Source organism: Ambystoma mexicanum, chromosome 6q, assembly GCF_040938575.1.
Source record: "Ambystoma mexicanum isolate Mex_15411 chromosome 6q, UKY_AmexF1_1, whole genome shotgun sequence".
NCBI classification, from domain to species: domain Eukaryota; kingdom Metazoa; phylum Chordata; class Amphibia; order Caudata; family Ambystomatidae; genus Ambystoma; species Ambystoma mexicanum.
The window spans coordinates 1375937217-1375960179 of record NC_090937.1 but is presented as its reverse complement, the minus strand read 5'-3'; the positions used below and the strand labels follow the sequence as shown (position 1 = coordinate 1375960179).

General features: G+C 45.6%; 1 protein-coding gene across 4 annotated transcripts in view; it reads left to right on the top strand.

The window, feature by feature from the left end:
• AFAP1 (actin filament associated protein 1) overlaps positions 1-22963 on the top strand; it is a 551057-nt gene that overhangs the window by 340129 nt on the left and 187965 nt on the right. For all 4 annotated transcript variants that reach the window (XM_069632010.1, XM_069632009.1, XM_069632011.1 and 1 more), the window contains exon 6: positions 7362-7541. In XM_069632010.1, coding sequence (XP_069488111.1) covers positions 7362-7541 — 180 coding nt within the window. The remainder of the gene's footprint in view (positions 1-7361; positions 7542-22963) is intronic.

Here is a 22963-nt window from a genome sequence, read left to right as displayed (position 1 = left end):
GGCTGTTACATTACAAAATAACTCATAAAATAACATTACTTTGCATACAGATCTGTGACAGGGTCCGTCCACAGCTCCGAGGCGCAGGAGTGCCATGAACCAACCACCCCCACTGCACTTTTGGGACCTGCTGCAAGTCAATGCTTATACAGGGCTCCGCAACCCCAGCAGGGAAGGAGGGTTAGTGTGATGATAAAGTTAAGATGACGAAAACCCAGTATATATCATATATATCATATATATATACTAATAGCATATTGAAAAGTAGGCACCCGGAACGCCTGCATCAGCCGCCTTGCAATAGGGAGACTGGTAGTATGGAACTGGCCATACGTGAGGTTCTGAAAAGAATATGAACCCTTACCCTTCCCATCCCCTTCCAGCACAGGATAGAAGGATTTATCCCTTCTCTGGCAGCTTTGGTTTAAATTTGTCTGAAATAGCCCATACACCTCTCACTCTTATGCATGGTACACAGTAGAGGTACCAGGACTTTGGGATCCAGTAGTCCCCAGTAAGTTAGTAACTCCCCTCATCTTCCTAGGTGCAGCGTTTGTGGGATCTGGAAGCATGTACCTGTTTACATACAACAAGAACACCAACCCCAGCACCATTTTTTAGTTTGCGCTATTGGGCAGAGGTGTTGCTAGGATCCAGGGGCAGGCTATGCTAATGTCAGGACTGGCGGGACTTTGGGCTACCTACCATTTTAGTTGTAGGCAGCCATGCCCCCTAACCTTCTATCCAGGGCTATAACAAAAAGAGGACCCAGAACCATCGCCTCCTCAGCCCCCCCACACCCTTCCTAGCAACACCTTTTCTCATGGGAACTCTTTGAGCTCACTTTAATCAGGCCTTATCAAACTTTGCACTTGAAGTGCTTGCCAGTGTTTATCAAAGCCTTCTTCTGAGAGTTAGATTTTTGTGAGTTGTAAACCGCTACTGGTGTACTAAAAATGTCTTAACCAGGTCATCCTAGAGCCACTTGATTTATAGGCATTTGTTGTGACCTGCTCTGAAGTCCTGTTAAAAACAAACATTGGCAAAGCCAACAGTTTTGACTTGTGCACAAGTGGCATTTCTCAGGCATTGTGATGATATGCCCAGGTACTCGCTCACACCATTTTGCACCTGCTACCATCAATGGGCAGTTAATACGGTATACCACTACAACTGTACCTGGCAAGTGGACCCGCAACCAGTATATGGCTAAATACTCAACGCATACGCAAGCAACATAGACATTCCACAGTACATAAACATAATCTCAATTGTTAATTCAATTGACAACGGCTGTTCCCCAGGTTGACACCTAATCCCAATCATGGCCCAGACCTTGCTCACCTTGAAGTTGAGGCGGCTGCTGGCATGGAAGCTATTTGCTCTCTTTTCAAAAGCAAAGATTGTTTGCACGGTGGATAGACAAACCGGACTCCTGGAATGGTTGGGTGGGGGGTTCAAACTCTGGCTCCCATCACCCTCAGCTGAAGGGAGCACAACAACACTAAACCCAAACAAACAGTTGTGGCTTTGCAAGGGGCTGGCATTAGGCAGCGTTAAGCTAAATCGTGTGCTTTTTATACTGTGTGAACAGATGACGCCATGCGACCTGGAAAACCCATTTCACATCCTGTGATTTTGCTCAACAAATCAAAAGCCATGCAGACAATGCTTAGATTAACCAGGGCTACAACTCCCATAATGCACTGGTTTGTGGAATAAAAGTCCAGGCTTGGAAAATGGTGTTCCAGTGACATGCAGTCACCAGTTAAACCTATGTATACAACATTATAGGCTATAATGGGAGAAGGTAACCGCAATGTCTTTGTTCCTGAAAAGCTAGGCATATCAATCTAATGACACAAGACAAACGATCACTGCACTTGACGCAGGAGGAATCAGCACGACTCATGTTATACATGTATGCTACTGATATGTGGAAGGCGCCGAAGGCTGGCACCCCCACAGGGCCACGGTTTGCTGCAGAGATGGAAGAATTATGTGGTGCAGAGAACCCAGGTGTGTGTGGCATGGACATGTTTTGCCATGTCACCGGTTCGCAATAGTACATTATAGAGGCTATTTTAAATGATATAATATCAGTTTATATAGCTCATCATGCTAGATGTCTTCTGCATTTAAGCACTATAATAACAGCTGCTATTATGTAATGTAGTGGCACTTCGTTTTTAAATTCTGTAGTATGAATGGCTGAGTTGCCCTAGCACATGAACTATTGACCCAAGACCAAACAAACAGTTCTGGCTTTGCTAGTGGCTGGCATTAGGCAGCGTTAAGCTAAATCGTGTGCTTTTTATACAGTGTGAACAGATGATGCCATGCCAGTAGCCACCCATGGGTATTCACAGTTCTCATGTTTATCTGGAGCCCCGAATAGTGTGGGCGCCTCTGGCCTGCAGGGGTGTCAGTTATAGTGTGTTAGCAGGATCAGAAAGGACGCATACATACTTCCAATTATGCCAAGAAAAAGCATCATATTTTGCATGCATGCAATAGGGCACTGGAAGCCCGAGGTTTCAAGGCACTATACAACCGATCTATTTGCATCAGGTCGTCCGATCGTCCGATGCTGAATAAAAATTCTTTAACATTTTAAATTGCACACATTTCATCACACTTTATCAAAACACTTCCCATTGGTTACTATTCAAACAATGTCACAAAAGGAATGAATAGCCATTTGCAACCGTGGGCCACTTTTTTATTGGTACCCAAGACAATTTTATGACCCAGTCCGACCATGCACCCCCCACCCCCTTACACGGGTTATCATGCACATTGTATGTCTTGTTCTCCACAGTCATACGTTGATGTCGCTGAGATACAAACTATTGCCCCGCCCCTCCCCCAACCTGCACTCATTTCTCTGGGAACCGTTCCACTTTTTTGCAAATAACAGCACAAACACGGTTACAGAGTGCATATTACCATACTGCCTGTTAATAAGCAACAACACCACACAGCGGTCTTTCTAGAAAGATGAGGGTCAAAGGGCTGAGTCTGCAACCAAACACACTTCAGCCACGAGTTCGCACAAGCAGCAGCACTCACTCACACGCCCGTCGCCCACCACGGACCCTCTCTTCTCTCAACCCAGAACGGCTCATTGCACACTGACACACGGACATACACCACCACGGTATAAAAGACGGGTACGGTCTCATTCAAGAGATTGAGTCGACTGCGGTGCCCCCGTGTGATGTGTCCACCACCTTACCTATTTGTGCAGCACTGCTGGCTGGCTGACTGCTGCTGTGGCTTGAGGCTTGGCACTGGCGGGCCGGCTGTGGCGGCGGCCTCCACTCGGCTGGTCCTCATGGCTGGTCCTGTGGGCACTGGCGGCCTCCCAACTTGGTGGGGTGCTGCCGGTACCGACGCAGGCAGTCCTCCTGTGAGCAGGACACTGCCACTGGCTGCTGGTGCGTCTGCTCTCTTTGGCTTGGACTCCTCCTGGAACTGGTGTGCAGTAGTGTGCGGCTCAGCTTGGGCCTCCTTGGGCTGGGCTGGCTCAGTGTGGCTCTCTCTCTGCCCAGGGTTAGAGGCCCAATTTAATATCCGATTCCGTCAAGAGAGAGACTGTAGTCATCACGTGGCGTGACTAGTAGTCTGTGACGCACGTGCACATGCACAGCACACACTCTGGTGGCAGAGTCTATTGGGTCGAGCTGCCAGTGCCTGCAGCCAATTTTCATTGGCCTCCGCCCTCACCCTGTTTTTCCATGGCGGCCCCCCAAGCACAAGTTGCATTTCAACTTTGCAAAGAAGTGCAACAATGTGTTGTTACTTCCTGCAAAGTTGAAAGCAACGGTCTGTGTAGTGTGAAATCCACCTGGCACCCAGCAGCAAGCTCTGATCCAAGCCCTGAGGTAGGCTGCCCCACGGCCCCCCAGGTTCAGGAGCGGTTTTACATGATTTTTGCATTGCTTAATTGCGCAATCAGCACATCAGCCGGGCCGGCCCGCGGACCGAGTGTGATCATTCAATCACTGCACAGCGCCGGCTCGTGCAGTGCAGTGGCAGCGGCACGGCCGCCGCCGGTGGCCAGGCCCAGGCAATAATCAAAGCAACGTAACAACACCATCTCTGTTGTTACCTTGCTTGATGAATTATTGCTGCAGTGACTGTCTGAGTGACAGTTCCTATCCTAAGGTACTCTAGTGTGCTGCCGTGCCCAGCCCAACCCCTCCCTCTGCCGAGGCACAGGCGAGTGGCTCCGCCCTGGGCAGGGCTGCCCGCCCACAGGCACCGCCGCCACGGATGCCGCACACTGTACACAAAGTGTGTAAGTTCGTTAAACATATAATTATTACAAAAAAAAATATTACCAAAAAGAAAACCGGCCCAGGGTGCCTGTCTGAAAAACCAGCCCCCAGGGACCCCAACTTCGTTCGGCCACGGGCCGAAAGACTGAAAGAGCCACTCCAAACCTGTTTTGGTCAAGCAATGGACTGGACCAAACATGCAGGTCTGAAGTGGCCAAGTGGTCATCTTATACTGTAAGCAAACTTGCTAAATGGAAGGAGGGGCTGCTTGACGTATCCTAAATAACAAATCAAGTTTAAAAGACTGCGAGAAAAATAACAGAAAAACAACTAAAATAGTGGTGTATAACTCTTGATCCACATTCGATGTGGTTTGGGCCATCCTTTAAAATTATTATTCTATATTGAAATGCTGGCTACATGTTACAAGACAAAGTCATTCTCTGAGTTCCCAGATTCAATAACCTCAGCGTGAGATTGCAGTAAATAGCATCTTCATTTGCATGATTTTACAGGAGAAAATTGTGGCCATGTCCGACTAATGGAGCTCTTGAGTCAACTGAATGCATCTACATAGTTGGATGAATTTTAAAGCGCTAGCAGATTTGGACCTAACTAAACGGCGAATTACTATGCTCAGTGTCAGGCTGGTGGACCAGTGTTGTGAAAGGACGCATGAAAGTGGGAGGGGGGTGTTCCCAATTCTGTCTAATACACACAATCTTAGGGGTATACATCCAGCCTGCTTCTTGACTTTATCCCAAGGATAAAGAGTGGGGGATCAAAGTACATTTTTTTACCACTCTATAGTTACAGCCAGGAGAACCTTGGACTTTACTAACGCAGTTTCCTCTTTCGCTGTGGGAAGAGTTGGTAGTGTGCGTCTGCTCTGCATAGGTTTGACTGTTACAGCATCTTCCATGTACCCTACAGTACACTGCATAGGAGGTTGTGCAGGGGAGAGGGATTCTAGAAGATCCATGTGCTCCTCCCCCGGGTAGCCCTTCATAGCCCTTGTGGGATCCCCAACCTCCACAGATGTCACTTAGGCGCTGTATAAGCAATGTCATGCAATAGACCAGTCAAAGGGAAGACACGAACAGTGAGAGAAACTGATCAAGGGAAAACTAGCTGGTGCATTATTTTTTTATTTATTGGAAAGCCTCCTCTGTCTGCCTAAAGTGGGAGTGGAATAGGCCATTTCAGCTAGCATGCATGCATATCACCAGCCAGTTCATACTTCTGGAAGTTCACCTCTAGTACTGAAGCACTGAGCTATGCATTTTGTGTATGCAAATTAGCTGGAAAGCATACATCTTTTCCCCACGTGAGTAGTATCTTTCTATTTATAGGGCTATGCAGTGCTTTATCAGCCCAAGACGGACCATTCTCCAGGATGCAACAGCCACACATGCTTTTCATGCGCCTGGAACCAAAACCATACCTCAAGAAGAAACTTAACCACAAAAACCTGGAACAACATCCCAAAAGAAATAAGAAATGCCCAAAATCACCTACAATTTAGGAAATTACAAAAAACCTGGCTCTTAAGCACCAGAAACTCAAATGGAAAACCGAAACAGAAAGGAAGAGGGATGACTAAACTGGAGTGAACACGGACAACTCCCAGTTCTGACTGTGGACAACTCCCTATGTGAAGAAGCTCACATGGCACCTGAATGAAGGACGCCGGTTAGAGTGGAAAACAGGAGACACCCACGGACATGGAGTCAACAACCCACCCTAATTCCCACCCAACACCTGCACTCGCCCCTTAGTTGCCACCAGGTACCACAGTGTGGTGGAATTATCGGGATATTGGCAATCACCACACTATCTGAGCTGTGGATATTGGCAGGTGTACTAGCTGTACGAGTGGGAAGGGAAGACGGGTAGTGCTGCGAGGGAGGCTTGGGGAAGAGGGGACCAGATGTGAAAGGGACCTTGTAGGCCGGACGGACACAGATCAGAACAGAGGCACAGGGGTGCACCGGAACCACACCTGGGGAGATTGCGTAAGCCCAGCGCCTCAATTCAGGAGAAAGATGCCAAATAACCAATTGCACTAACAATTCCCCCCCTCTGCATACACCTCTCAAACTCCAAACCAAACACAACCACAAACCTACAGCACAACAAACCGCACAAACTTTACTACATTGCAACAACAAAACAAAAACGCACATAGACTCGCACAACAGAAGACGACGACTACTGGCCGAAAACACCCCAGGCCCAGCCAATGGACCCACTGGGCTGAGGCCGCCAACAGCACATCACAGCTCTCTTGCACTTTTCCAGCTTCTTCCCACTAACCCCCCACCTCCCTTCCTCTTTCAGAGCCACCAGAGCACCAGGGGACCACTCTGGTGGTGATAGTGCGCGGTACAAATGTCCTTTAACATTAACCCTTATTGGTGATGATCAGTGTGGTGCAGTCTGATATCCTTGTGATTTAGAGTATTGGGGCATGTGTACTAAGTTATGGTGCCGTTAAAAGCATGTAATGAGTAGAGTAAGCCATATCACCGAACAAGCACACATCCTACAGCAACACCCAGTAGCCACCCCGGCAAGTTCATAAACACTTAAACATGCCCTGATGCTTTGATTGTAAGTGTGCCAGACTGCACCACACTGATTCTCTCCATTGAGGATGAAACGCGCATGTAATTGCATTTGAGCTCGGGATGATAGCTCAAGGGTAACGTGCTCGCCTTGGAAGCAAGATGACACGGAGCAACACAGGTTTGATCCCCGGGTCCACGCTTAGAACCATCTGGGGATTAAGCGCGTTATAAATAACCCATCATGTCATATCAAATCCTTGAGCACTGGAGGTGTACTTCCCGGGGTCGCTATTGGTTCCACTATCAACACGTATACAGTTAGCTGCAAATTAATTCCACGGATGTATTGTCTGTACAGAAGTGAAAGTTGCTTACAACTAACTGCTTTATTTATAGCTGTGTGTGCTGTAATATTTAAAGCGAATGTGAATAAGGTGTGTTTGCCAGGCTAACCTACTCTGTACCCTAAGCAGCTAACATTTCTTTGCATTTCCTGTTTTGCGTCTAGTGCTACAAAAGTTCCAAAGATAATCAGCCCCAGATGGAACTTCCGCTGAACGACTGCAGCGTCACTTACATCCCCAAAGACAGCAAAAAGAAGAAGCACGAGCTGCGCATCACCCACCAAGGCACGGAGGCACTGGTGCTTGCTGTGCAAAGCAAAGAACAGGCGGATCAGTGGCTCAAGGTACAGCATGAACTGCAACACACCAGCTAGCAGGGGCTTGAAAAGTCTTTCCTTTCGCATCATTTTCTGTCTCGACTTGTTTTCCGCATCCATGTATGCGTTTTACTTGTTGTCGGTATTATTGATAGTTTACAAGGGCCTAAATCGCCAATGTCTGTTGGCGGCCTGCATGGTTCCCCAGGCAAGGCGTCATATGGTTGATGAACATGGGTTTGTAGCTCCTCTGAACCGCCATGTCCAGATCAGAGTAGGAGGCTCTCTGGGATACTAGGTGTTCCAGAGTAGATGTCCATGAGTTGCAAATGCTCGTCCTCCCCTGGATTTGCATCTGAAAATGTAGGTATCTGAACCAGCTTCTGTGGCGCCGTTTGGATTGTGGTTTGGTTTAACAATGTCATTGCGGTGTGCTGCACAGTGCCTTTGAATGGTTTGCACTTGAGTGGCTTTTGAATTTGCCGCGTTGTCAGGTAGCCAGTGCAGATTTTGCAAGCTGTGTTTATTTTGAATGCTGGGGTGGTTCTGTTTTTATGTAATACCTGAATATTTGCACCCAGATCTAGACGAGTTCCATTGCTTGCTTTAAATGATCAAGTCAAGCCCTTGCAGCCGCAGGTAACACGGGAATTAATAGGTCTTAAGCTAGTGACCCAAATGATGGCTACATGGACTGCTTTCTCATGTCTGCCACAGTTTAGCAGTGCTACTTAAGACCGAGGAACTCGCATCTAGCTCACTCTGGGAAGGGATGTTGGAGAAACATTGATGGAGGGAAAGTTCCCATGATAATGGTCAACGTTCCTTAATGTACTTAAGAGCTCCACTGTGGTTTGATTTGTGTAAAAATGACAATTTCTAAGGCTGTTTATTCAGGTGATTGGCGCCAAATGAGTTCATAGAAGGCAGAGTGTGGGATGCCTTTATTTGGGGGTGCCGGGCACCAGCTGTCCAGTTTCATAGCTTTTATATCTCACGCTCTGCTTCTATTTGCATGGTCTCTTTGTGACCTGGTAGATCTGAAGGAGGCTGGCTAGGCTGGGTAGTGGGATTAGAGGGAACATGCAGATAGCTTTGTGTAGCGTTTTTAGTTCAGGCATTAAGTACCCAGAGCGTTGCATGCAGGTCTTTTTTCTAGACATTTGTGTTCCTTGGGGCGGCCGGGGGGCTTTTGGGCATGTGGTTCTAGGATGCGTGAGCCAGGGGCAAGTTACTAGTAGATGTGCAGCATTCTGATGCCTGATGTGTGATGACTGTTAGAAGTAGCCTTCAGTTGCCATGTGTTGTGCATGTTGTGTTGTGTAGAGATATACAATTTGAGTGTTCCCGTGCATGGAGCAGTAAGTGTAGGCATTGAGGGGCAGATTGGTGAGTGTCGCATACACTCTTGAAGGAAGACACAGGCATAACAAGGCATAAGTCACAGTCAAACCTGAAGAAGGCCTTACAAAGAAAAACAACCTGGTCGCCTACCTACTCTCGAACCAGCAGGCGGCTCCCATTTCACTTACTCTGGCACTGTCAGGGCTACTCTCTCTTTTTTTCCTCACTATCTCTCTTTCTTGCTATGTCTCCTCTCCAAAATAAATATATTGTTCACCCTGTGCCAAAAGGATCCTGGGAGATGAGGGAAGCAGCAGGGTGGCGGCTCCAATCATTATGATGAGCTGTGGGAGGCATGGACCTTCGGTTCAGAGAAAGGGCTGCCTGATGCATGAAAACCCAGGTGCTTATTTATGGAGTGCCTGCTAGCAGGACATGCTGACCATCTGGCAGGAATTTAGTGAATGACTTGAAAGGTCATGGATGCAGATTCCAACACTGAGCCCCAACTAATTTGGATGGCATATTTAGTACTTGGAACAACGGTAGAGTAAACAAACAATGTAATGAGTTGGCTCAAAAATGGCATATTTAAAAAATGTGCAGTCCTCCCTAACAAAAACGACCCTAAGCCAACACCCTATGAGAACCCACCGCCCTCTTTGTAACACTGTAATTTACTGCTCCCCTCATCTTTGGCCTAGTGGAAGGGCTGGGGCAGCCAGCAGCCTGTGAGGATCTCCACCTGAGACTGCAGACCCATAGTGCTCTGCAGTAGTGATGGATGTGCATGAAATTGATATTTTATTTCTATCGCGCTCGTACACAAGTGTTTCAGAGCGCGACAAGGCAAGGGAACAGGGGAGAAAAAAACGGCAATCTTACTAGGCCCAGTAACATTGAGAACGCGCAAGTGCATGGGAGAGGGGAGCGGAAAAGTGCATGGAAGGGGGGAGAAGTGGAAAGTGCCAACCAGAGGAGAAACAGATTCATAATTAATAAATAATTAAGGCAACAAACAGTGGTAGTGCAGCCAGCAATTTGCAAGTGCTAGGTTTAAGGCAGCAGACAGGGTAGGTCTGATAAGTGCAGGAAGAAAAAGGGGGGCCTGTATGGGTACAGATACAGACCCCAGTGCAAGGTGTGGCCCGGAGGTAGTGCGTGTGGGTGGCAGGGTGAGCAGGTACCTGGGCCCGGAGGACAGAGGTGCAGGCTTCTTCTGTAGGGCAGCTCTCAAGCTGATCTGTTGTCCTTGAGACCAGTGAAAATGCATGTCCCATTCCCTGTGATGTCCTCTTATTCATTGGCTCTGGAATGTTTTAGCGACTGACGCTGCGTCCAGCATCCACTTCTCCGGTACTCAGTATGTGCGCTTTGAGGTCATACCAATGATACAAAAGGCACTATATAAATGCCAAGTAACATAATATGATTAAAGCCCTGCATGTTTGGTTTATGGACCCACAATTAGGTCCATAGAGTGGGACAGGCAACATTAAGATTGTATGTAGTTTTCATTTGCCTATTCTGGTTTTATTCGACTTCCTCCCTCGATAGGGCCATGCACTGGATGAGCAGTAGGAGATGGGGCATATTGCTGTGTTCTTGCCGGCTTTGGGACCGGGTAGTGTAAACATCTGCCCACTAGAGCCTTGTCAAACTATATAGCTGATGGACCTTCTCGCAGGGAACTGCAGGATGAAGCTCAACGAGCTGCACCCAGCAGTCACTTACCGTGCACTGCTAGAGGAAGTTCACATTGATTGCATTCTGTAGCGCTTACAGGGCACAGGTGGGATTTCATATCACTGGCAGTGTACTTACAGGAATCCTATACTGCTAGTGCTCTATACCTGCTGGTTGGAGGGCGGAGCCTCAAACAGCTGCACGGGTTGGGTTTAATTAGTTTTTAGTTGCTTTGTAAACATGACACTGATTATTTTTATTACACATTAATGACCAATAACTTCTGGAATACAAATTGTCATTTGTCTTCAGTCTTCACGACCCCAACAAATAAGATAGACCTGACACTGCTACTGGAAGTGAGGTTTGGGTGAATCGGCTGAGGTTTGCTGAGAAGCAGAAACAGAGTATGTGCTAAAAGAAGGCCCTGTCACAGTGTCAGGAAGGGTTCTTCAAGGTGTGTTGGGTGTGTGTCTATCACTGGCAGATGCCAGATTTGCAACTGAAACAAGGCTATCTAACATCACTACATCAATTACTTGCCCAGTAGGTTTGTGAGCTTGAGAACACCTGAGCTGATGGAGGATCATTGGAAGGATTAGATCCAAGAGGCCCCCACACAATCTACACTGTCCACACAAGGAACACTTTCTTGTTTTAGAAAGAAAGCCACGTCTTGGAAGAGGGCAACCCAAGCATGTAGCTCTATACAGTCAGAGAAAAAACAATATTAAAAGTTGAATCTGCATTCACACATTTAATTTTATTTCACCGAAAAACATACTCGTAGTTTACAGTGCCGGTCCGCCACTATGAGCAGGAAGGTGCCGCCCCCTCAGCAGAGTGGCAGGCCGCCACCTAGCCTGAGTGACGTGCAGGATTTGGGGTTGTTTTTACCGAGGTGGAAATGTTTGAGGGAGAAACGACCGAAGATTATTTGTTTGACATAATCTTCAGTCTTTTCTTCCCTGAACATTCCCAATGTGCCCAAACCCCTACCCACACCCCCGCCACACCTCCACACCTTTACTGACCTTGCATGCCGTTTCGCCATGTCCCTGCAAAGCCTGTTCCCTTTCACTTTCCTTTTTCTTTTTTTTTTCATTCTTCGGGGCAGCTGCCGCTCACTACACTGTATAGGCTAGTGAGCGGGCCGTTGCGGCAGACAACCCCGCAGCTTTTCTTTCTTTTTCTGTGACAGTGGGTCAGCTGCGGGTGTGTCACCCGCAGCACCGCGCTCACAATACTGCATAGTATGGTGAGCGGGGTGTTGCGGGGGACACATCCACAGCCTTTCTTTTTAATGTTCTACTTAACAGAAGTCGAACTTTTGGTAAGTAGAACAATTGGTGGTATCTCTTTTAGGACTTTTAGTTGGGTCAGACATTTGGATTCAGTCTTTTTGGCCGAAACCACAGGCATCACAGTCCCTAGTGTGCTTTGTTTGCATGGGGAACTGTGCTGCCTGCCTCAACTGTGGGTGCATTCCCCGCTACACATTTCTTTTGTTTTGTTGCGAGCCCTTTTGACTCTGCAGCAAACATGGCTCACAGTAATGGGTTCCGACAGGGTGCCTGAAGACTGGCTCTGCACTCTCCCATTTTTGCACTGGCAGGGTAGTGTGAAGATTCCCTTGATGTCACCTTTCTCATGGGTCCAGGGAGGTGAGGCCCCTGCCCGATAGTCTCCCTGGGTATGGAAACTCAGTAGGAGGATACCATGGGAGCGGCCCCCCCTCTGCAAGAGAAGGAAAGACTATCAAGGGAGAACATGGTATGTCAAACACTATGCCACCTTTCTTTGCTCACCCAACAACATGGATGGAGCCCAAGCACCCCCACCTTCTGTGTCCTCTTTCTTCTGTTAGTTACTACATGCATAGTTCCTTGTCTATCAAGTAGAAAATACCATGACAAGGAAGAGTGAGAGTAGATGGCTACAGTAATACTGACACGAAGAAGAGCAGGATTATGAAGAGCCCTGTTCTGAACCAAGACAAACATACTAGCTATATGGATTTTGAAAGGTGGCTTACCATTAAAACTGACAAAGGACTCTCCTCAGTCAGTCCTGCCCCAGAGTAGCATTAAGCTGTGGTGCAAATCCGTTAAGGGAGAGCGCGCCGCAGACCCTGATGACGGGAGATGCGAAACATGGTCCGAAAAGGCTGAACGTAGTGAGGGCTCTACTGAAAGCTGACAAACCCAATGACCGGTGGCGGGAAGGAAGCCATCCGAGTGGTCCAGGACAGACCTGACATATGGCGAGAAACCAGTGTGGCAGAGCCACAGAGAGCAGACAGCGAGAGCCGAAGGGAAGCCAGTAAAGCTTTCCAGAGTTGCAGAGGACCGGGACCCTCACAGACCAAGTTCAAAGGTACCGAGAGGGGATCAAGGAAGTCCCCAAGAGACCCCATAGGCTATGGTCGGAGGAAGTGCAGAACCAGCTTCCTCGTCCAAGTGGGAAACAGAGAAGCGAAACATACTGGGAGAGAGTACCCCAAAGACTCCAGAAGAGAGGATAAGGGTCTGGGACCTGAACATTGACGGGTTTGGAGAGTTATATGTACAAGACAATGCCTGGCAGGATAGTGAATCTGCCTTGAGCAATTGACATTATAAACCAGAAGTGAGGGTCTGGTACAAAAGAATCATACATGCAAGATAATGCCTGGCCGGATACTGAGAAAGATGCATTTTAAACCTTAGAAAGGGATCTGGGACCCACATAACGAGAAGAGAAGACCAAGGAAAGGGAGAGATATCCTTTGGTAAAGGTCAAAAGACCAACAGAAAAGATAGACATTCTTTAACCAAAGTCAAGAGAAAACCAGGGGAAGAGAGGGATATCCTTTGGCAAATGTGAGAAGAACAGAGGAGGAAAGATATCCTCTGGCAAAAATCCAGATGTAATTGCTGCTGTTGAAAGAGCGACTGGAAGAGATCTGGGCAATGGAGATGCTTTTCCCATCTTGGTGGAACTTGCCTGAGAAGGACTGGGCAAGGGAGACCTCATCCCTATGTGTGTAACTATAGGGAAAGGCCTAGTGACGGCCAGTGGAAGGAGGATATTTCCCCATCATTTACGAACTGCCTAAAACCATCCAGAAGGAAGGAGCAACCCGTCTGAAGATAGGGCGAAACCTGTTATTTAGTGGGTTTATTTTAAGTGTAAGGGACGGAAATAGTTTTGGGACATAGAACAATGGACTATTTACTTGTGACTGATGCTATGACATCATCCTTAGTTTTGTTTGAGACAGGGGAACCCCTCTTAGTTGTAGGGACAGGTAGGGTTCTTCCTTCTTTTATGTTAAATGAAGATTTATGCCAACAAGCATGCCACCTCTGTGTCCTGTGTCTACTTCTTCAGCTTTACTATAGAGGAGTCCTTTCCTGTCAGGCAGCATGTCTGCGTTGCAGTGAGGAGGAGAGGGTCATCAGGTCCTCCCTGTGGTGGTGCTTGTGGAGGATGCAGACAGGTAACTTCAGTATTATTTATTTATTTATTTATTTTTCTATTTTTTTACAGTTTATTCAAACCTTTAAAAAAAATACAGACATACAAAAAACATAACAAATACAAACAACTATATCCCATCTCATGATTTCCCATCATGTCAAATTAAAAATTCAGGTCGATATCAAGTTTGGAATCTATTCTAATGTCCTTTTCTTTATCATTAATCCCAACATCAGATTTGCTTAGTCACACCCATTAGTGGGGTTTGTGAGTAAAGCTCTTAAATCACTGAGCAAGTTGGTCAGAGCATAAATGAGTTTTTTATCGTGTCCGCTGAACCTCATCCTCCACCAATCTTCACTGCTCAAGGATGGATGAAGTTCGATGTTTGAGGCAAGGTGTTTAGATCTCAACTCTTGAAGAGCACTGCAGTACAGCACAAGATGTTTCAGAGTTTCCAATTCTTCTGTGCAAAATCTGCAGATTAGATCCTTGTTAAGATCTTGTGTCCACAGGCTTAGTCTTTGCTTTGTTTTGAAAATGTTTAGTCGGAAGTTCAAGAATAAGGATCTACGACAAGAGTCAGGAAAGACTTCCATAGGTTTTAAGCGTTCGTTAAAGGCTCTCGCGTTGTATGGCACATCATACATCATACATCAGCATTTTCTTGGCTCTGAGGTCTTGAGTTGAGATCTAATCACTTCTCCATAATTACATTTTTGCTTTGTTCGGATTACAAGTTAAGGTTGAGATCTTGATTTCTAATTCCATGAGCAAAGCTTCACATCGTTGTGCCCATAAAGTTGTGACGTGTCCCGGTTTATCATCTCCAAGATTATGTAGTATCTTAAATTGAGGGACAACCACCTCCATAGAGGTTTTGCGATAGAGTGCCAGCGTACTCCAGCAAACTTGAGCATGAATAGATGTAAGGCCCAACTCGTATCGGAGGCATACAGTTGCAGTGCCTTTCGGAAGCTGAAGCACCTTAGTCCAAAAGATGTTTTCAAGTGTGTCCCAAACATCGTAAGGACATCCCAAAGCGCATTCTGCACCGAATATCCATGCCGGAACTGCTTTCAGGTTCTAGAAGTTGATCGCAGGTTTTATTGAAAATGTTCCATATTTTCTTGTTAAGAATTGATGCCTGACATGCCAGTTGACAGCATTTTGTTTTCGCCATTTCAACCCAATGACTGTCATCCATATACGAGTTAATCGTCATTCCTAAATATCTGGTGTTAGTCACGATATTAAGACTTTCAGTCCCAAGATGCCATATGAACTTTTTCTTGTTTGTCCTGTCAAAGTTTGTAAGATTTTGCAACACTAGTATCTCACACTTGTTTTTATTAAAGTGCAGGCCATTATTCTTTGCATAAGTTTCTACGGCATCCAATTTTCGCTGAAGTCCGATAGGTGTCACATCAAGTAAGATCAGATCATCAGCGCATAGAAGCCAACTCACATGACTTCTATTGATCTTAGGTGGAAAAGACGATATTCCCTCAATTGTATGACCAATGTCAGAAATCAACAAGTTGAATATAATCAACGCTAGTGGGCAACCTTGTTTTACACTGCAAAAGGAGTTAATTGCAGCTGGGAGTGTGCCTTCCAGGTCTAGTCGTATTTTTATATTAGTGCTAGTGTGAAGTTCTTTTATTGCTGCCAGAAGACTGTCAGGACAATTCCACTGTTTTAGTTTGGACCACAATATTTCTCTGTTGATGCTGTCAAATGCATGAGAAAAATCTATGAAGGCCAGATGGACTTTATTTCCCAATCTTATTGCCTCCATCTTGAGTAGATTAGTTATTAACAAATTCAGACTCCATCCAACACCCTTCACAAAACCAGATTGTCTAAGGTCAATATGTTTTGAAATTGTGATCCATTTAAGAAGATTTTGTTGTAGTATCGTGGGATAGACTTTCCCAAGGACGTCTAATAGTGCTATTGGCCTATAATCCTTCTGATTGCTCCGATTACCTTTTTTAAATATAGGCACGACGACTTCACTTTTCTAAGACAGGGGTACGGTGCAAGTGCTGTTAATTCTATGAAAGAGTTCTTCACATAGCATCGCCCACTTTTCAGGATTTTCTTTTAATGTGTGATTGGTTAACCCGTCAGGCCCCGGTGCTCTGGAAGAGCTATCTTTTTTTTATAATTTCAAGGCTATCATCCTTGTCAAACTCTATATTCCAGGAGCTTTGGGTGGGTAACTCTGGCTCTTTTGTGATGTCTTTTTTGCTGTATAGATCAGTATAGAATTTGATCCAGTCTGTTTCATTGACAGAGTTGGTCTGCAGGGCTATTTGGGAAGCGCTTTCCATGTTAATTATTTTCCAGAATTCTCAAGAGTTTTTGTCTTTCAGTTTTGGAACATAAGTTCAGACTCCTTCTGGAACATCAGAGCTTTGTGCACTTTAACCCAATTCTTATATTTTTGACTTGTGACTCTTTTGAACTCTGTTAACTCATTTTGTTTTGTGCTCTGATAGTTCCTAATTTCACAACACATTAGTCTTTTTCTCTTCAAGACATCCAGATCAAAAATGTGTCTTGGTGTAAATTTATGGTTTTTTAGACCTTGGCTTTTTTCCGTGTATTGGGTTAATAGTTGATTATATTCAATTCCATTCAGTTCCTCACAAAACTATCTCGTGATCGATTTTACAGCTTCGTCATCCAGGGGGAGCCTGGTTCTGATACCGACCACCCTTGTGTTCTTTATCCATTTTGAAAGTTATTTTTAGCATGTTGTGGTCACTATAAGATCCCACCTGAACATGCATATTAGTTACTTGCACGTGTAAACTATCTGAGACAAAGAAATAGTCGAGGACTGAGCTTGCTCTTGTATTGCTCCAGGTATAATTGGCCGGTATATTTCCTTTCGTGTTCCCATTCAACATTTAGTTTTCGCAAGCTCATTTCGAGGCACCATCTGGATGCTATATTAGAAGCTTTGTTTTGACTTAAGTTACTACAATTAATATTTAAGTCTCCACAGATTATAATGTTTGAATTAGTGTCAGCTTCAAGTATCTCATCAACTAGTGCCGAGATCTGATCAATGAATGTCAAAGTTCCTGCTAACACGTGGTGCCAATATATGTTAATGACATGAATTAGACTTTGTTTTGGGGTGCTAAATAAAGGAAACCTGTATGTATGGAGATATGGTCCTAGTTTTTGTAAGTCGTAATCCTATTTTTTTTTTAATTTAATTTGTATGCATGCATGTATGCGTTTGTTTTTACGAATGCATGCATGCAAGTTGTATGAGCGATGTCTTTAAGGGTTTATAGTGATAATTCCTACAACAAAAATGTCGAAAAAAAAATGTCGACTTTTTTTTCAATGCATTTCTTTTTAAATGGGGGGGTTCCCCCCCAACCCCCCTTTTTTAATTTTTTTTAAAAATTTTTCCCTTTTTTTAACTCCCGAACCCCTAAAATAAATATATAATTAAAAAAAACGAAAGTCGACTTTTTTTTTCGAAATTATGACTGCCCACCGTCTTTAAGTATTTGTATGCGCATTTGTGCCGACCCCCTCAGTCTGCATATATTTTATTAATATGGCATGTCATTTTCTAATTGGAATCAAGGGAACAACAAACACAAGTGTTAGTATGTGGCCAGCTTAGCCTATGGTGTCTGTGTGCATTTACGTTCTTACTGTGGCATGGTCTTTTGTTACTTTTTCTTGACGTCAAGTGTAAAGCAAACCTGATAAGTGTTATTACGTTGCTAGACTGGCTTAAAGTGGTGGCTAGAGTATAGCCATATATTCTTTGTGGGTGATGGCATTTTGCACTATGCATGAAGGGTTAAAGCAAACATAAGTGTGATTACTGGGTACACTAGCCCATCTTGATATAGCCAGTCTGGATATACTTTCTTTCTGGGGCATGCCATATTTACTGGCTCAGTCCTTTTATGGTAATATTAGCACATATTGGTGCAGCATGCAAAGACATGAAAATGTATTGTATACTGGCATATGTTGTGGGCAAAGCCATAATGAAAATGTATTTGAAATTGGTCGTGCGCTGTTGGTAACTTCAATCTATTGGGGTTTTTCATGTGCCATCATACAAAATTGATTTCAAACTCTGTGGTTTTTTACAAAATTTTTCACAAAGTGCTGTAAACTGCACCATTTTAGCCCGTTATTTAAAACATCTTTTCGGGGGGAGAACCCACCCCGATCCCCCTTTGTTTGGTTCGGGCTTCCTTGTTACGCTTGATCACTCATGCATCTTAGACACATGCATTTACGTCCCTCCAGTTAAAAAATTCAACAGCTGCGACTGCTGGTCTCTAATCTTGTTCCAGGCAGGCCTTGTGTTGTTGTGATTTTTTAATTTTTTTACTAAATTACATTTCCCCATACAGAAAAGTCCCTACACCCCGATTAAACATGTGCCATTGCAATATTTGTAATGTTTGCGGGGAAGTGACCAACACAGGCTCTAAAAGGAAGTGGTGGCAGATTTAGCAGTGACTCCTGCTGCGACATTGAAGTTGTGGTATTCAGGCATGAGCAATATCCGATTGGGATTACTCTTGTGGTGTACTCCTAATACAAGGTTTTACTGTGTTTATGAAAATGAATCTGAATGTCCAACAAGGAGCTCTGAACTGCTTCCTGGAGAGCAGGACTAAGTGCAGGTCATATTTCTGATCATGGCTATTCACGTCTTAATGTGGGCGGTGTGTGGCATGTTGCCAGGCTGTATGCAGGATACAAGATTTGATTCTGTGTAGTGGCAGCTCTGCTTCTGGGTATTTGCACCCTTGTGTGATTTGCTCTGAAAGGTCTGATGCTTTTTTAAATGTGGGTTCCATTTCGTGTCTGTTTTCTCAAGACGATCCCTCGCTTTCAGTTGGCAGATATGATATAGGTTTTTTATAATGTGCTTAACACCCAGAGGGTTCTAAGCGCAGACCCGGGGATCGAACCTGTGGTGCTCCATGTCATCTTGCTGCCAAGGCGAGCACGTTGCCCCTGAGCCATCCTCCCGAGACCACAATAGATACATTCATGGGAATAGTCATAGGTTATGTGAGGAACGCTAGGGGTGGCCACTTTCACTCAGCATGCATGCACTTAAGGACAAGTCCTGAGACGGAGCAAGGTTACTAACGTGTGCCTTTATTAACGTACAAACTCCCGGTGCCGCGGCCAGCCCCTCCCTAACCCGCAACGTTACTTCCTTTCCCTAGCATGTGTGCTTTATTCTTGGACGTATAACACACCCGTGTAGTTGTGGCTTTACCCTCCAGGGTTGGATTATTAACCCTTGCCAGTTAGCCGTGCTCCCCTTGCCTCTCACCTGTCTCCTTGTATGGGTGAGGAGGGGAGGGGGGGCGGGGCGGCGTCTTTTACCGCTGGCCGTGTCCCGTCACGGCTGGCCTCCTGTGCTCCGCTTCGGTGCTTGGCTCTGTACCCGCGGTGTTGAGGGCGCTGTCAGCGCTCGGTTTGTGCTGCGGGCGGGGCCTTTGTCCTGATGCACGCGATGCAGCCCTTTTCTTCCGTGGGCGGCACCGCGGTTCGCGTGCTACGCAGCACAGGGTCCAGTGCGTGTGAGGGGCGCCGACGCGCTTAACTGCCCGACGGCAGCCCTCGACGTGCGTGGTGTCCAGCTCCTCGTCGCCAGTGTGAGGAACGCTATGCGTGGCCACTTTCATTCAGCATGCATGCACTTAAGGACAAGGCCTGAGACGGAGCGAGGTTACTAACGTGCGCCTTTATTAACGTACAAACTTCCACTGCTGGTGCCCCGGCCAGCCCCTCCCTAAACCGCAACGTCACTTCCTTTCCCCTAAACAGCCCGCAACAGCAGACTCCCACATAACAATGTGGGGGACCATCACGTGGTCCACAGCTTCACAGCCTGACAGGTTAAATAAAGGGAAATTCGAACTACCCAAATCTTGGGTGATTCACAGTTCCTCGAACCTTATCAGCAGTGCTTCTGAAAAAGCTGATTCCTGCATGACTGGGCCCTGCAGGGAAGGACAGCCGTCGACCCCTACCCTGCCCCAGTGCTGTGCTGGAAGAGAGCGGCAGGGCAGAGGGGCACCTTCAACTGTTTTTCTATTTCCAACACACTAGTTCTAAAAATGGAAAGAAAAAGCAAACTGCTGCTTCCATCAACAATCGAAAATACGCTGCGCAAGGCGCACCAAACCGAAAACGGTTTACTTTTCATTCCACGTGGAGCGTTCAAATGCAAAAGAAAATATTCTTTGTGTGGAAGGCTGCGGTCAAAACGGCACACGTTTCCTTCAGAGAGGAAATACAGTGAATAGGGGAGGAGAGTAGGGGGGGGGGAAGTATCCATGAGGAGGCTGTTGATGGGGGCAGAAGTGGGGTTTAGCAAAATATGCCTCCACTCAGAAAGACCTCCCATTATTCACGGCTGACTGAAACTTCACGATTATTAACAAAAACACAAACTGTTTTGGAACACGAGAAAGATCTGGAAATTTGAACAGGAGGTGGATGGTAAGTTAACATCTGAAGTATTGAATCTCTACATATGAAAAGACAGTGTGTGGAAAAGGGACCATAGCTTTGTCTTCAAGTCATTCTTTCTAAATTTTGGAAATAGTTGGTTAGGCCGAAGATTAATGATGGCCACAGGTATGGGCGATCTGAGAGGCTCACCTAGTGGATAAGCAAGGGGTTTCCACCCTTGGTCTGACCAAACTCTCCGTGGGTTGCATAGGCTGAGCAAGAAGGGGTTTGCCATGTAGGTACAATTAGAAACACGAAATATAGGTACAGACATGTATACAATTAAACCTATGCAGCTAAAAATGAAGACTACTGTTTACTCACTGACACCTTCCCATAAATATATAAAAATAAGTAATAGCAGAACTGTTTTCAACTAAAGTGAGAAGAGAAAAAGTGGTTTAGCCCTTATAAAATGGCATCCCCTTCTATCCCCTTCTATAATAAGGCAGTACCTGGTTAGGTAAGGTCAGTCCACACAGTTAAGTACCTGGGGAAGGTTACAAAGGTCCCTGTACAAAGGACAGTTATTGTAACTTTCACGGTAAATCATTTACAAAGTAAAAATACACTTTGGGGGTAAAAATAGCATTCCAGCAAGGAAGGGTGTACTCTAAATTCCTATATACTGAAGGATCCCAGGGAGGAATTCCCAACAAAGACTCCAGTTCAATTCCTTTGCGGCAAGTGCGTCACCAAGTGTAGTATATACACTCTGCCTCGGAACTCAATTCTAAAAATACCTCAGCTCCCCAGAAAAGTAGGAATCACGACTGTTCAACTATTGGTCATATTGCAGGTGCCCAGTATAGAAACTGAGATTGAGGAATGGAAACTAGGAAATACTGGTAATCTATGGAGGGTTATCCTATTCCAAAATGGCAGCCAGTCATTACAATTAGACGTAGAATGTTGGAACAGCTTCCAAGTCACTGCAGGCAGTAATGTCGCAAGCAAGCTTGCCAATGGTCATTGTCGAGCTGGCTCTATTGAAGTTTTTTCAGAACCATTTTCTCTTGATTACTCAGCATTCAGATTCCTTCCTGTTCCCTAACTCTGTCATGTACTCCCGCTCTGATCGTTCCCCTTTCCTGCTTACCAGACTAACCTCCCTGCACACTCTGTGAATCCCTTTCTCTGCAGCCAGACCACCTGTCCTGCTCTTCGCCATTGGTGCATATCTGCAGACCGTAAAATCAGTGCACCAGAGTCCTTTCCAGTCCCTCCTAGGAAGTCTGGCGATGTGATTATCTCTTCCTGCAGGTTTATGCAAGTCACGTTTTATCACTAAGAAAGCAAACTGTCTTTTAATGCTTCGGATAAAGGGGGGTCAACAGAAACACCAGGAAACGGCAGGTGTGCAGAGTCAGCAAAGTGACCCTGTTCAGGGTTCCACATGCACACGCTTGTTGGCAGTGAGACACCGGCTCCAGAGAGGTCCCTCTTTAGGTTGGATCGCAGCTGTTGCAGGCAGCGAGGGTTGTTTTCTTTGAATCTGAAAGCAGAATCATTTGTTTGAGCTGAGTCACACATGCCACAGCCGCCACCTAGTAAGCATTGTTGGAAGTTCACCTCCACTTCAAAGCCACATCAGCAAGGCATTGTGGGTATGCAAATTCGCACAAATGTAATGCTTTTGCTCCAGGAAATTCTTCATTTTATAGGGCAGTGCTACATGATGCATAGTTTTGTCAACCAAAGACAGACATTTCTCAAGGATGTGGTGTGTTGGGTTTTTAGTGCGTCCCTTTCATATCCTGGGGTATATTTATTTTATTTATTTGAATTTATAAAGCGCATAGCGGCCCAGAAGCATTGTGGTGCTGTTACAGAAGATTTACTTCTATGCAGTACAGGAAGCAAAATGACTGACATTACATTGGTACATGATCTTGCCTATTACGACCTTACTCCTGGTTTACTAATTTACCAAATAGTCTGTTTCTCATTACAAAATATTCATGATGAAATGTGTAGTGCTACTTTGGGCCAATCTTCTAACAGGGGGTTCTCTTGCCCATTTTATCCGAGTGGGTCTTTTTTACCAGAATATGTAACAGAATTAACTAAAAGTCAAGAGGGTCCTTGTCCTCTCCACTGAGCTAATCTGCTGAACTTGAGAAAGCATGAGAGAGTATGGAAGGGAATCAACATTTAAGCATTTATGTTTGTAGTCTCCTTTTTCCCAGCACGGTTTTAGCCTTCGAAACCTTGTAAAGTTGCTTGAGCACTGTGTGCCTTATTATGAATGACTTGGCATGTGAAGTTGGATTAACTGAGATGAAATACACTATTTTGCTCCAACCGGAATTGTGTTGGCTGAGGATTTGGAACTCGGAGACACTTGTAGTATACTGGGAAGGGCTGGAGGAGGTATTTATCTATGCCGTGGTTCAAGCAGGTGAAAAGAATGCTAGCCA